Source organism: Brienomyrus brachyistius, unplaced genomic scaffold (assembly GCF_023856365.1).
Source record: "Brienomyrus brachyistius isolate T26 unplaced genomic scaffold, BBRACH_0.4 scaffold113, whole genome shotgun sequence".
Lineage (NCBI taxonomy): Eukaryota > Metazoa > Chordata > Actinopteri > Osteoglossiformes > Mormyridae > Brienomyrus > Brienomyrus brachyistius.
This window is the reverse complement of record NW_026042388.1, coordinates 50,831-65,983: the sequence shown is the minus strand read 5'-3', so window position 1 is coordinate 65,983 and position 15,153 is coordinate 50,831. Positions and strand designations below refer to the sequence as shown.

General features: G+C 44.5%; 1 protein-coding gene and 1 long non-coding RNA gene across 2 annotated transcripts; one reads left to right on the top strand and one right to left on the bottom strand.

Annotated features, from left to right (window-relative positions):
• The first annotated feature begins 9,878 nt into the window (after window positions 1-9,878).
• On the top strand, window positions 9,879-10,887 carry LOC125727727 (uncharacterized). The gene is made up of 3 exons (XR_007388826.1): window positions 9,879-10,059; window positions 10,746-10,787; window positions 10,872-10,887. It is a non-coding gene; the product is annotated as an uncharacterized LOC125727727 (long non-coding RNA).
• Window positions 10,888-11,912: 1,025 nt separating this feature from the next.
• On the bottom strand, window positions 11,913-13,624 carry si:dkey-1j5.4 (leucine-rich repeat-containing protein 15). Its single transcript, XM_049004611.1, has 3 exons — window positions 13,367-13,624; window positions 12,446-13,144; window positions 11,913-12,103 (listed from the first exon to the last, which is right to left on the bottom strand). The coding sequence occupies exons 1-3, from the start codon at window positions 13,572-13,574 to the stop codon at window positions 11,913-11,915; spliced, it is 1,098 nt and encodes a 365-aa protein (XP_048860568.1). The 5' UTR covers window positions 13,575-13,624.
• Between the last annotated feature and the right edge of the window lie 1,529 nt (window positions 13,625-15,153).

The following is a 15,153-nucleotide window of genomic DNA, read 5'->3' as shown; positions in this document are numbered from 1 at the left end:
CGGTGAGGGGGGCTAGCAAGTCTGACAGAGGTACAGCGAGGAACCCTGCACAGTCTGTAGGAGGGGGAGGCCACAAGCCTGTCAGGTGGGACAAAAAAACAGAGCATGAAAGAAAGGAAGACACATGTGGGTAGAGCAGGCTGGCGAGGTCCAAGCCACCTACCATGGAGAAAGCTGGGGATGTCAGTTCATGCCTGTGCTACAGCTAAACGCTGAGCTCCTGCTGGATCTTCAGTGTAACTCAAACAGCCACACTGCCTGCTGAGTCGTTCCAGAGATGGCGGCGCTACATCCGTGACTGTTTATCAGATTTCACTCTAAACGCCGAGTCATTCCTCTGACCTTCAACTTTCGACTGTTCAGTATCGCAAGCAAATCAAAGGGGCCCTGATATCTATTAAGTTTAATTAAACTCACTTTTTAAAATTACCTAAAATGCTGAACATTGTAATTAATTAAAAACACTCGATTAAAACAGACTTGACTTTAATTTGACATTGCTCAAGTAAATTTTAGGATGGGTTGGATTCTATTTCTACTTTGTTTCATGGCAATAAATTGGCGCTTTGGGTGTATAACCAGGGAAGGTAGAAAAACGTCAAGCATAGGAATACCATAAATAAGGCATTGCATTTTAATTAGACCTGTATAAGGAAATGTATTCAACATAAGCAGGTTGTACCTACTGGCATGTACTGCTGCTGTGCCAGCTATCTATGCTGTCCTCTTTTCTGCCTCTAACCCCCTTTTTTATTTCCTGTTCATAATGTGAGAAAGGAGGTTACTCGCCTGATATCAGCCCACTATCAGACTCCATGCCAAAGGTAAGTGTGCTTTCATTCTAAAGGAATTTCCATATCTTCAGGCTTACGGTCATATAATCTTTTTCACTTTAATATCTTTATGCGTAGGGTTGGTTTTCTTTAATAATTCCTGTTAGCTATCCCCTACACCAGACATCCCACCTCCCCCGGAAGTTCCTGGAGTCTCCCACAAATCGACAGCAGCTGCCCGACACCCGTGAATGATGCACGATGTCCTGGAAATCCGTTGCTCCGCTATTCAGCAACGTTAAAATTATGCTGCATTGATTTGAACCCAGAAATTCCAAGTTCCTAGTCAGAAATTTCAACTGGAACACCTCCTGAAGTCGGAATTCCAACTCAGAAAGTTGGAGGAACCTCTGCAACCCCCGACCTCAGAATCCAAGATGGCTGCACCCTTTATCAACAGAAGTTAAAGCATTAGCTTTACACTGTTCATTAGCACTCACGTCTTATTTGTGGCTCATTAAATCGGCCGTACACACACAGCACTGTCCAACCTCCACCTGTGAACATGTTCCCACAGCGTCTGTATGTGCAAAATACTACGTAATGTGTTGCTATCAACTGATATTGCTAACAGTGGCTAACAATAAATCTAGCAAGAACTGAGGCCTGTGTCATAAAGCAGGATTTCTTGTTAGTTGGATATCTTGTCAAATTTAAGGTATTCTGGACTAAATGTAAGTAAACAAAGATAAAGGCCATTTAATCTGGGGTACCTTAAATCTGACAAGATATCCAACTAAGTAAGAAATTCTGCTTTTTGAAACAGTTCCCTGCTATTACTTAATGGCTTTCCGACTTGTACTGGAATGCAGTTAACTCGTGTGTGAAATCAATCCCTGCTCCAGCTTCCAACCTCCAAAGTAAATGGAACGCAGCATTACCCGGCAGGAAGTTTTATCACCATGACTCTGTCCCGCTCGTTTCGCAAATTTAATTGCCAGGACTCCAGTTCTCCTCAACCGCCAACCAGTATTAGGGCTTGGGTGGTGTCTAACTTTTTAAACCACCATATCACATTTTCAAACAAAAATGCGGTATTACAGTAATACCACCAAACCCTAGCCACACCCCCACCCCTGCCTGGTTGTCCTTCACCCTCCACCATGAAATCAGGTAGAATGCCTGCTACCTCAAAGAAGAAACCAATCCTATGATATTAACCAACAGGCCAGCCTCAACCCTCAGAGGAGTCTCCGATTCAATCACCTAAACCAGTGTTTCCCAATCCGGTCCTCGGGGACCCACAGCCGGTCCATGTTTTTGTTCCCTCCAAGCTCCCAAAGTCCACATTTTTCCTCCCTACCAGGAGCTGAGACCGTCTGTGGGTCTTCGAGGACCAGACTGGGAAACACTGACCTAAACATCCTCCCTGCTTCGCCGGCTGTGTAATAGTCAGTGGGTTATGTATGCAGTGTCGATTTCTTCAGATGACTGGAGAGAGTCCTGCACTTTGTCGGTTATGTGCATGATGCAACAGAGCATGTGGAGATCCTTGGAGATGCAGCATGAGGGAAGCGCCTGCGTGAGTGTCTACAAGATCGCATTTGCATGCCCGATAAGACAGCAGAGGCCGAGAGTATGATGCATGTCTGCGAATAATCATTTCTCACAGTTGCATGCCCACAAAGGCCGCTGAATGTGCTGCGGGCGGGAACTGTAAATGACAAACCCCAGCTTGAGTCATGTGGCTAAGCCGGTCTAACATCGCCCCCTAGGGGCACAGCGACACAGTCTTCCATGACCACTTTTTTCGGTACCAATACAATGACATCTGGAAGTCTGCCGAGGTGAAGATTTCCCCGTCACTCAAATAGATAACTCTGCTTACATGCTCTGTCTCAAATGGAGTCTGCTTCAGCCTAAGAAAACGGGAACACACACAATCCCACACAATCCACCCCCACTCCATCCCTCCCCCCTCGCTGCAGAAAAGAATGACAAGGACTCATTCTCGGTGTAAACACCGCCGGAGTCAATCCAAGAGCTGATGTGAGGAAGGAATGAAACGAGGCAGGAAGTAGATGATCCAGCACATCATCACGGAGAGCCTAGAACCAATCGCCATGCCAAAATGTTCCCTATAAAAAAATGACACTGTTTTGCAGGATCGGCTCCTGTTCGCATGTCTACAGATTTTCAGGGTAACCTTTCATGTCCATTTACTTTGCAAATAGAGATACACCTGCACTGGGCCGTGATATTAAACAAAAACGCCATCGAGATTTTAGCTCATGGATGCTGCTGTCGTATGTTGCTGTGAACGGCTTTGCGTTCACATTTCTGCCACACGCCCGTCATTGTGAGTCAGAGCGCCAGCTCGAGCCTAAATGAACATCCGGGAAAACTGTAAGCTTAGACTGCCTCTTTTGCTGGCCAAATAGGACAATTCCTCTGCTCCGGGCAACGTTCTTTCTTGTGTCGCACATCTCCTCTACCACTGACACGCTGCTCAAGGGAGAGCTTGGACTGCCTTCCCTTGCAAATCGGCCCAGGGAGACAGATATTTAAGTGACTCAACACGAGTGGGTAAAATCAACACACTTTATTCTACATTTTAATTTATTTAGCAGACGCTTGAGAAAGTAGGGTGAAATAGTTCCTGGAGAGACTGAGGGTTAAGGGTCTTAACCCACAGGAAAATAACTCTGCCAATCTAAGAATCACAGCCGTAGGATTCCGACCCGCGGAGTCATACCCCACCCCATACATCACAATGTCACCGGCCTGGAACGGAAACATCACTCAGGTGTCACAAAAATATCCGATCTGCGTGTGGTCACTCATTAATAAAAAAAAATCAAAATACATCAAATGTAGTTTTGCATATTATTGACCCAGGGGACACTTCCAGTTACAGAGCATATATGGTTCTACATTTAAATCGCATTTGATTTTGTTCTCGGTCGTTTTCTGGACCATGAAATGGAGGTATGGTTCATTTGAAGTACAAGAAAACTTCTACAATCATTTCATAGACCGGACATCTGCCCCTGGCGCCTCTCTCATGGGGTTGTCTGAAGGACAGGCCACATTAGTGGGATATTTTCCTACATTGAGCCAGCCTGGATTCACGGAATTCAGACCCATCTGTAGCCAGGAGCATGTTCTGTGATGATGACAAGTTCAGGTCATCGTACCAGACAATCGCCATTTTGCAAATCGCATTCTGAGAACATGGCGTGAACATCGCACCAACAAGTCAGATTACTCTGCATCTGTGCTAGTGGGTCTATGTGTCACACCCTGGTCTCCCATCTCTAGGGTTAGGGGTTCCACTCAGACCCTGACTTTGTGTGCCTGTGCAGTTGGCATCTTCTCCATCTGTGCAGGGTTCCTCCAAGGAGTCTGGTTCATTTCCATGGTCCAAAGAAACGCCAGTTAGCTGAACTGGTGTTTAAATCGGCATCCCACCCAGGGTATTCCCTGCTTGGGATAGGCTCACTGTAAACCTGCACTGGATCAGCAGTTATAAAAAATGGATAGATGTTTTTAGAATGAGTATAAAACATTTTAAGCAGATGACTGGGAGACACAATTAAGTGGCAACCTTTTCGAAAAGACTAATACTATTACAAAGTAATAAATGTAAAACATTTTTTTTAATCACTCAAAGGGTTAATATTTTGTGGTTGTTCTTATTATTATTGTGTTCTGATGAATTCACTGGCCACAATCGGGTTTCTTTTTGTGGTTCTATTTTGAGCCTTGCGACCCCATTAGCATTCTCTTATGTACTGTTAATTTTTAATCTCTTTATGAGGTACTGGGTCATTCGATTATTAATGTCGTCGTCAGCCACTGATATGGCCACTTCTGACATTATGGGATTGTTTCAGTGATTCTTTCACATGGTTCTCTTCGGCAGAGTCAAGGAAATCAAGTTTTCCTGAAGAAGTGGAAAGGCAGTCATTTTTAAATAATGCAAACGGAAACCATGCACCATGCTATTAGTATGAACTAGCCCTCACTGCTCTGCGAGACACACGCATAACAGTACCTTGGTTTAATGATTAATGCCCTCACTCTTTAGTCTGTTTTAGATCAGTTTCAATCTATATGCAGTTTTCAAACAGAAGACTGAATATAATTGAATATAAATGAATTTCCCCCCCAAAGGCTGTACAAAAACAACGCCCTGCCTTCCTTTGTCAATCTTCATAGCTTACTAGGTCACATGATACACCAGTTTTCCCATACCCTGAAGAAATACTTTTTTTTTCTGCTGCAGAAAACGGTAGGGCATGTAAGTACGAGTTCAGGGGATAACACAGACTTAGAATTGTATGGGGGAAGGTGTCCCCACTTTACAAGTCTAATTCAGAATTTTTGCTGCAAGAATTTAACTGAATGAAGGGATGACTTTCCAGCGAGAAGAAAAATGTGAAGCAGGGTGACTGTCAAGATTACGCAAGCAATTTCACTGGAGGGTTTGCTCCCGTCAAACCTGCTAGCCAGTGTTTCATCAACAAACTTATTAAAGCCTGTGGATTTTGCGTGTGTGTTTGTTGGCTATTAAAATGAATCCTGTAGGGGTGTTTTGGGATTTAATGTCATTTTTTTGTAGCAGAATTAAACCATACATTAAAAAGCAATGAATAGGGGAGGGATATTGTGGCAGGGTTTCTACAGAAGTCCTGATCGTCTCTCATAAAATGTGACGCCCACCAAATTCTCACCTTGGTGATTCCGATGCAGCAGCGCTGCAAGGCTTCCTGTGGGAGTCTCTGGCCTAATTGGATTGCCAGTCAGGAAATGAGGTATTAGGCTTCTTTTTAAAGGCAGCCTTCTGCTGGGGTTTTTTTTTTTTTGTTTATTCTGTCACCTGAATGGAAAACTTTATTTAAAAAAGCGCCTCCGACACTGTCAGCTCCTTAAACTACACCCACATCATCAACCTATTTTCTCTCTGATCACTCCCCTTCAGAATCCTGGCATATCTCCCAAACCTTCCAAAATAGTTTTAAATAACTGAATTATCTGTCAGACATGCCGTAATCCTCACCTTTGTATTTGATATAAACCTCTCTTTGGTGCAATTGGTTAGGTGGGTTACAGTATGTGGATGGAGAAACAGCAAAAAGACTTTCTGCAATATGATACTGGGGTGTATATTTCTTATAGAGACTGCAGGGGGCGTAATACTTAAGGAATTGGATTAAAGGTTGAAGTTTTTCTTATAGCAACCATAAGTAAAAAACGAAATCTACTGGTTCAATAAATATTGAACATGGATATATGAACAAAAGCACTGGGGCACCTGGCTATTATATAACACCCACAGGGGCTTCTATGCATACCAAGACACTTTGGACAACTCTATGCTTCCAACTTTGCGGGAATAGTGTTTGGGGATGACCCTTCTCTTTGACAGCAGGACTGAGCCCCAATGCACAAGGCAACTTTCATAAAGACGTGGTTGGGTGAGTTTGGTGTGGAAGAACTTGACTGGTCCATACAGACCCCTAACCTCAACCCCATCAAACACCTTTGGGATGAACCAAAATAGAGATTGCGAGCCAGGCCTTCACGTCCAACATCAGTGTCTGACCTCACGAATGTCCTTCTGGATGAATGGGCAAAAAATCCCACAGACACGCTCCAAAATTTCGTGGAAAGCCTCCCCAGAAGAGTGGCAGCTGTTATACCTGCAAAGGGGGGAACCGACTCCATATTGATGCCTATGAAATTATAGTTGGATGTCAAAGAAGTTCCTGCGTCATGGCCAGGAATCCAAATACTTTTGTCCATATAGTATATATTAAAAAGTATTAACATGTGTTCATAAAAACATGCAAAATGCAAAAAAAAATCACGTAGCTTTCCTCTTGCCTTCTTTTAGTGTTCCACAGATTAAAAAAAAAAGTTTTTCTTATGTTCTTTCAGGGTCATTCAGTTTTCTAGCCCATATTGCTAAAAGATGTTGACACATAGTACAGAGACAGAGTATAGGACAGGCCAGGCAGTGGAAACTTGGTCATGCAACATAGATTTCCAGAAATAAGCCATCTTGGGAATGTATAGCATGGCAGACGCCAGGATGTGCTGTTAATTATGCTCTAATGCAGTGTTCCTCAATCTGGTCTTCGTAGGACCACAGACAGTCCACATTTTTGCTCCTTGCCAAAACGTGGACTGTCTGACAGGGAGCTGGGAGGGAGCAAAAATGTGGACTGTCTGAAAGGGAGCTGGGAGGGAGCAAAAATGTGGACTGTCTGAAAGGGAGCTGGGAGGGAGCAAAAATGTGTACTGTCTGGCAGGGAGCTGGGAGGGAGCAAAAACGTGGACTGTCTGACAGGGAGCTGGTAGGGAGCAAAAACATGGACTGTCTGACAGGGAACTGGTAGGGAGCAAAAACGTGGACTGTCTGAAAGGGAGCTGGGAGGGAGCAAAAACGTGGACTGTCTGAAAGGGAGCTGGGAGGGAGCAAAAATGTGGACTGTCTGGCAGGGAGCTGGTAGGGAGCAAAAACATGGACTGTCTGACAGGGAACTGGTAGGGAGCAAAAACGTGGACTGTCTGAAAGGGAGCTGGGAGGGAGCAAAAACGTGGACTGTCTGAAAGGGAGCTGGGAGGGAGCAAAAACGTGGACTGTCTGAAAGGGAGCTGGGAGGGAGCAAAAACGTGGACTGTCTGTGGATCCCCGAGGACCAGGTTTGGAAATACTGTTTTGTGCAGGGCTATTCAAATCACGGTCCTCAAGGTGTGAGCCCTACTGATTTTCTGAATAATTAAATAATTATTAAACTAACTACCTGGGAGAACTGAAAACCAGGCCTGGTTTTGGAATCGAGGGCCAGATTTTAAGAGCCCTGCTCTACTGTGTATATGACGTGGAAATTCAGAATGGCTACATGCAAGAAGGTAGAAACTGATACTACATCATGAAAATGGTTCGGTGGTAATGGTACAGTTCCCATGGTGCATCGAGGCGACTTAACATCTGATAAAGTCTGATGGTATTAATCAGCATACTGGTGGAAGAATCCCTCCAGAAAACTGTGGATTTCCCAAGAGGCCAAAGAAATCATGAATAGCCTGAACATTCTGAGATTATCAGCATGATTTACCTTCCCTGCACGACGAAAGCGGAATGACTGAAACCCGCCTTCACCTTTATTCAGTCACTGCAGTGCACAGCAGAGGTGGAAAGTTCCGGTTCAGAAAATACAAACCCAGACCAAGGTTTTGTTTCAGCCAACCAGTTGAATCCCTCTGTGACTGTGAGTCTTTATGCTCAACTGGTTGGTTGAAACAAAATCTTGGTTCTGGATTTATACTTTCTGAACCTGAACTGTCTATCTCTGTTGGATAGTCATGGTATTAAAAATGGGAGAGAAAACGTCGCTGTGTGTGACGGTATGTTACCGTCAGGGGTTATGCACCAGCTAGAGGTTGGCTAAAAGAGTGGGGGACGTGTCTGGTGTGTTTGTCCAATCCAGAGGAGGGCCATTCTGCAAACACAGTGTTCCTCACTGCTAACTTATGTGCTTTACTGCCTGTACCAGGTAAGGGCAGATGTCGACCTTCTCCAGCTCACTTCTGCTGCACCACTGAGGTAATGTCTCACTGAACAAATATCCCAACACGTGTCTTTATCCTGTGTTCATGGTTCAGCAGGTTGGGGGGGGGGGGGTTTCCTTTCATAGTCCAAAAACATGCAGCTATCTTAAATGCTGTCTCTAAATTCCCCCATAGTGCATTACTGTCTATGTCCCTACCCTACCCCCCCTCCCCACAATGAGCTTGTCCAGGATAAGTCTTTGGTAGACATACGGATGGATAGTACTGCATTGTTTGGTCTTTAAATTATCTATCAGGTGAAACTGGCCAGTAGGTATCAGGATGATTAATCCTGTGGATGTGGGATCATGTTAGAGACTGAAGTCCCTAAAAAGGTCAATTTTGTTATTCTACTTATAAACTGTCCATATAACTTTACAGTACAGCTGGATACCTTTATCAAACACATTGTGAATTAAAGTAGCTGAATGATTATACAGACCATGTCGAGCTTCTTATAATGTACAGAGCTGTAAATCGGTAAAACAGGAAAACTTGTACATGGCTTTGGGTCCGAGCAACCGCCGAGGCGCTAAGAATTCAATAAATATGGATTTCCCGACAATGTTAGGCGGCTCGGGTATGCTATTTGGATGTCAGTTATTGCAAAGGTAAGAATGTTTACCCTTGGATTTGAATCCACAATAAGGGTTTGGTGACACCCCCCTCACCCCAAGCCGGTAATGGCAGAGATAAGGTGTGGGAGTGATGCTTTTAACTGCTGCCAATCGCTTTTCAGCTGTGTTTGTGGGTTTGTGAGTCTTTGATGCTCTTGGATAAAACCGGCCTCGCCGGGTGTTTTATACCACAGGCGGCACCGAATCTTCCTTCAAGGCTTTGACAATAACGGAAAGGTAAGGCAAAAACACCATGAGATTTTCTTGTCGCTGTCTTCCCTGTGTATATATTTGTAACATGAGTCTTTCAGGCTTTCATTTTGAAACAGACTTTTATTTTGAAATGCTGAGCAGGGGTGTTATATACGTTTAAGTTTTGGCACTTCTGGGAGTAGTCCTGCATGGTTTGCAATAAAGTTTTGAATAACCTTGGAATCCTGTTGGTTTGGGGTCTGAGGACGCACACCCAAGAACACTAAAGGATTGTCAACGGGCCAAAATATCCCAAATTAAGAATTACATACTTATACCATGGATACAGAGGCATCATTTTGGGAAGAATTTGTTCAGTGAACATAAGTAAAATAACATCACTTATGTGTTTTTCATGTTGCCGGTTTATGGGATGCTCTGGAAAATGCTGTATTGTAAGTGCAGAGCTTCCATTGTGGCGTGAGTGTTGCATCAGTAGCAATGCCCCATTAGTGTCTGCAGATGACAAGACATCATACAGGCAGCAGGCAGACTAGAACTCAAGGCACTAGGTTCCCTGCCGTTGGACAGATAAAGCTTGGTTCAGTGAAGTAGATGAATAGATATGATGACGTCACCAACAATGAGGAAATTCTGATGCAGGCTGCCCACTGCACCAGCCTCTCTTATCACTTGTTAATTACTCGGAAGGTCCTTCATGGTTGTACTGAACAGTGGACCTTCTCCTGACACGCTGTTCTGGAGTGGCAGGAATTCCAGGCCCTGGAGCCTTTTGGGAACTGAGAACTTGGTTACTTCTGCTCCAAGTTTTTTCGCTTCATAACGAGCAACAGAAGGTAAACAACGAAATCTTTTCCCTCGGAAACAAGCCAGGCGGCAAACTGTGACATATTGTTGTTGTATTTTTATGGAGATATCCTCACGTAGTTATTTTTTTTTTTCTTGTACGAATGTACAGAACCTTCTGTCATTGCGTATTCAAAGTGACTCTTGTCTTTTCAATGAGCGTCCTGTGACAACCCCTCTCCAGTCCATTTGTTCTTATATTGAGGAAACAACTTAACATCTCACTCTGCTTAGGAATGTACGGCTAAGGTTTGTTTTTTGTCATTAAAAGAGAATAATCCGTAAACACTATTATTGCATTGCATAGTGATGAATCATAGGGATAATATATATATATATATATATATATATATATCACAAGCCTGGGGTTGATTCAGGACCCAGCATGGAATTTGGATATTGAGTGATGAGTCCTGTGGACTATCATTCAGCTGGTAGCAATTCAGTGAGGAATTCTTCCTTTTTGGAAGCAAACCGACAGTTAAGGATGAGATGAAGAGTCTTAACCTACTTTCTGCCCAGAACTGCAGTGATCTTGAAACTTGTTCATATTACATATTTAATGTCTTGCTGCAGAGAGTGGATCTGCCTTTCAGACTGTTGGACTGTTAATTGAAACACGGTGTTTATCTCTGTTTAATGTATCGTTTTGTCTGTCCCCATGGCACGTAATCAGTGCTAAAGCTTCGTGGCAAATGACATCCACTACACCTTTCAAGTAATAAGCTATTTCATCATTCAGCTATAAAAATATGAAAATGTTTTTTTTCCACTTATTGTTCTCTGATTTTCTCCCCAACAGACCTAAAGAGCAGGACACTCTGTCAAAACAACTTCAGCATAAACGATTCAAGGAAGTTATTATTAATGCATTTCTTGTTTTTATTAAATAAAAGCTTTGCATGTGGGTAATAACAGCATGGTTTGCAAATTCTCCATGCAGGACCAATGTTATGGTGCGTCTGACTAAATTATTTGCATTACAATTGACTCTTTTTAAAAAGCATAAAAGTTAAATTTTTCAGCAGGAACAGGCGTACTGTCATTCCCATTTACTGTACTTTACAAGTCATTTTGACCAACGTACAATGTCTGCTATTAAAATTTATTTGACAGAATTATTTGGCTGCAATTTTGCATCAACACTTGCAAAATAAGATGTGTAGCAACCCAGCTGCATACGACAGGTATGCAAGGTGGGTTTATAGCGTGTGGAGCTGAATATAATGCTGTATTACAGTGTAGCCTGACTTCAGCGGGAGAGTTACTGCGGTAAGGGTTTTGGGTGCCTCCATAATGAATGGTTTAAAGCCGCCAGGAGGAAATTCTGACCATTATTGTGTGACAGGGCACCGGTGATACTGTCACGGCTGCGCTATTGTGTTTTGAGGACTTGTAAGGTGTTATTGTTTCAGCCGGCAGACGTGGAGCACGCCTTCATTTTATTTTAATTTAATTTTTACTGGAGCACTATGCAGGCTAAAAATTTACACTGGGGTTCTGGTTATAACTGAAGTGGGATCTGCCTATTGTCCGTAATTAGCGGTCATCACAGGCATGCATGCATTATTCTTTTCAGGGTCATTGCTTAGTTGCAACACACTAGGTTTTGATTCTGGAAGAGTGTGTGTGCGTGCATGAGAGAGAGAGAGAGAGAAAGCAAGCAAGCAAGCATGGGTGGGTAAATTTTTTGTACATCATGTGTGGCTATTTAATTCTATGATCCTGTGCCGTAAATGTGCATGTACTAATATTTATATCCCTAATGTTTACGCTGGGTGTAAGCTTTGAAATAACATGGACATCCAGCATTCTATGCCGCCCCCCCCCACCCCCACCCACCTCAAGCCCTGCACTTCAGGGCATCTGCAGGCAGTCTGCTGAGGGCCCGGCCCCTGAGAGCCGCAGGGGCGGCACATTTTGGAGCCCCCGTCGGCGACCTGCCGGCGCGGCCCCGCAAGATCCAGCGCACCAAGGGTGCGATGCCACAGTCACACTGCCACGGGTTGTCATGCAGGTACGCCTCTCTGAGCTCTGCGGAGAGAGACGCAGAATCCGAGGCGGTGAGCCACAATCCATACCAGCGAACCGGAATTGGAATCCTGGTGCACCAGGTTCCTCTACATTCAGATACGAACTGCTATAAAGTCTGTGCTCAAAGCTACTAACTCACTACAGCGGATGTGGATCTGAACTTATTTAACCAAGAAGAACCAAAATGAGCTATACTACTGTAGGCTTGCACCAAATGCTCATATTATGCCAATAAATAAATTGTATTTATTGGTAGAGTGTATAAGTGTAACAGCATCTGTCTTTTGTTTTGAAGGAGCTGGATAAACAAGGCTGCATAAGCTAGCTGGAGCCAACTCTTACCTGGCAGTTGGGCCAGCAATGTGCCATCCAAAGCCACCAGCCGATTCCCACTCAAGGCCAGCTGGGTGAGCTGTGGGGTGTGTCTGAACAGGCTGCCAGGTAGCATCTCAATCTCATTGTTCCTCAGGTACAGCTCCTTCAGGGTGGACAAGCCGTCCAGTGCAGAGACACTCATGGTACGTAGCAGGTTGTTTTCTAGCACCAGCGTCTGCAGTGCCCCCAGAGGCTGAAAAACCCCATGAGGGATGGTCTTCAGGCGGTTGCTGTCCAGGTTCAAGAAGAGCAGCTTCTGTAGGCCAACGAACGACTTGGGTGACAGCTTGTGTATCTGGTTCAGGGCGAGGTCCAGGACCTTGAGGGCCACAAGGGGCTTGAAGCCATTGGCCGGCAGGGCTGTGAGGGCATTTGCCGGCATGTCCAGGTCTGACAGGTTCCTCATGCCTGAAAACATTTCTGGTCCGATGGTGGAAATTTGGTTCTGCCCAAGCATCAGGAAGCGTAGATTCAGGAGGTCCTGGAATCCCTTCTTGGGAAGTTTGTTGATTTTATTCCCATATAAGTTAAGCAATATTAGCTTCCTGCCTCCAGTGAAGGCTTGGGGATGAATCGATTTGATGGAGTTGCGCTCCAAGTTGATGCTTTCAATCTTTGGAAATGGTTTCAAGATATTTGCTGGGAGATCTTGTAAAATATTTTCACCTTTGAGACAAAGAAGAAACAAGAAAATGTGTTTAGCAAAGCAAATAGGGCAGATCGCTAATGGATTGCACTCATTCCACTATGCAGCAGGCAGAAATAATCAACAAACACTGTTGGTGTGGTGAAGGAGTTTGACTGCACAGATGCAGGAGTAAAATGAATAAGTGTTACCATATTTTCCATAGAACAAATATAGTGATGAGCCACTATTGACACACTCACCCATTTTAATGATCCAGGTGTCCCGGGGCAGGCCAGTGGGGAATGTGGTCAGACCCCTCTTATGGCAGCTGACCACCGAGCGCTTGGCGCTGGTTTTGCGGGTGCATTGACACGCAACGGGACACCCGTCGCAGAAGCCCAGCAGCCCGAGTGTGCAGAGTGCCAGCCAGCCGGCAAACTGCGTGGCACTGCAAGCTGTGAGACGCATCCTGCATTCCTGGATTGATCATTTGCAGTTCAGTCGATAACCACATACTGTGCAGTTCACAGGTTTGCAAAGACTCATTTACACGCTCATTATTTTCCATAGCATTATATATATATTTGTACCAGAGAAATTCTGCGTTTTAAGCTTCTCACCTAATTTTCTTCATTTCTAAAGAATTCCAAAGAAAGAAATTAGCAGTTATTAAACGATCTTCTCTTACCTTGAAGGTGGGTGATATTTGCAGGTTCACTTCAGCTCCTCGAGGAACTCGGAAATACAGAAATTCACTCACAAGCTCTTATAAGTGTTACCGAACACGGGCAGTTCCTCACACAGCCCGTTCAGCTTTTTGCAACCCCCTGTGAGAGTGAATGAACCAGGATGGTCAGCCAAAGGGCGGGCACACCTAGGGAATACAGCGCCTTTGTCAAGCGCCAGACCAGGGCCAAGACAAGACTGCTGTCCTCAGGAGACAGACAAGCGAGAGGCCGTGTGGACAGAGCAACCGGCAGCTGTACCCTCAACGCTGACAATGAAAGTATTCCGGCTTTCACAACATGTTACCATGTGATGAACATAAAAGAGCCAAATACTCTGGCCAATAGCACCGCGACCCAGGTGCCATCTGGACTTTCAAAAGACGTGTCTCCTACCCAGACTCTGAAGAACTGTGATTATGCCATTGATCCCTAATAAACCCAGAGGCTTCAAATCATACAAGCATATGTGACAAAAGGGAAACATTTAGTTTGTCCAGATTGACGCTTCAATGTGTTAAATGCAATTTTAAAACTCTGTGTTTTATATGGTACTGCAATTAGTAGAGTAACACTGTGACTCGGGGGGGTAGCACTATAAACACAGAGTTCCAGAGCCGGGGGGGTCCAAGTCTGCTCTCTCAGGCTGCGTTTCAGGAGTTGGCATATTCTTCTGATGTTAATATGTTCACTTTGGAAGCATCCATTTACCAAAAACACATTCGGCAGGGCAAGTAAAGTGATTTGAAAACCCCAAGTAGTAATTTCCCAGATGCATTCATTGCCAAGTGCTGTTTTCTATCTGAAGGGGCTCATTGTCGGCTGGGGGGATTTGATGGTGGGGGGTAGCATGCTTGGTTTTGGCAGACAGCTGTTGGGCCTCTAATGATGCTCACTTCAATGATATGACTGCATAATCCGCAGCCTCCCGCCATGCGGATGCTGAAGTGTTTAACGGCGCATTCTCTCATTGACGGAGTACCGATGCGACGCTGTGGTAACGGTGTACCTCCACACGCCTGGGCCCACATTGCACCTTGTGTGGCACACTGGCAGGATGCACATCTGGGTCATAACTCTAGAGATAGTGTTGTTTCTTTAAAAGGCAGAACCTGCTGTCTTATACGAAGCTCCTTAAAAGATTTTGGACACCTTTCTGAGCAGCCAATCAATGATGGCGAACACAACGGGTTCTGGATTCAATCCAGCCAGCAATAGTCTCTTGCAAGCTTGTTCGTCTTATGATGTTTATTATAATAACCAGTGAGCGCTTCACTTGACTGTGCATTCTCTATTCCTTTGTACATTCCCGAGTTACAGCT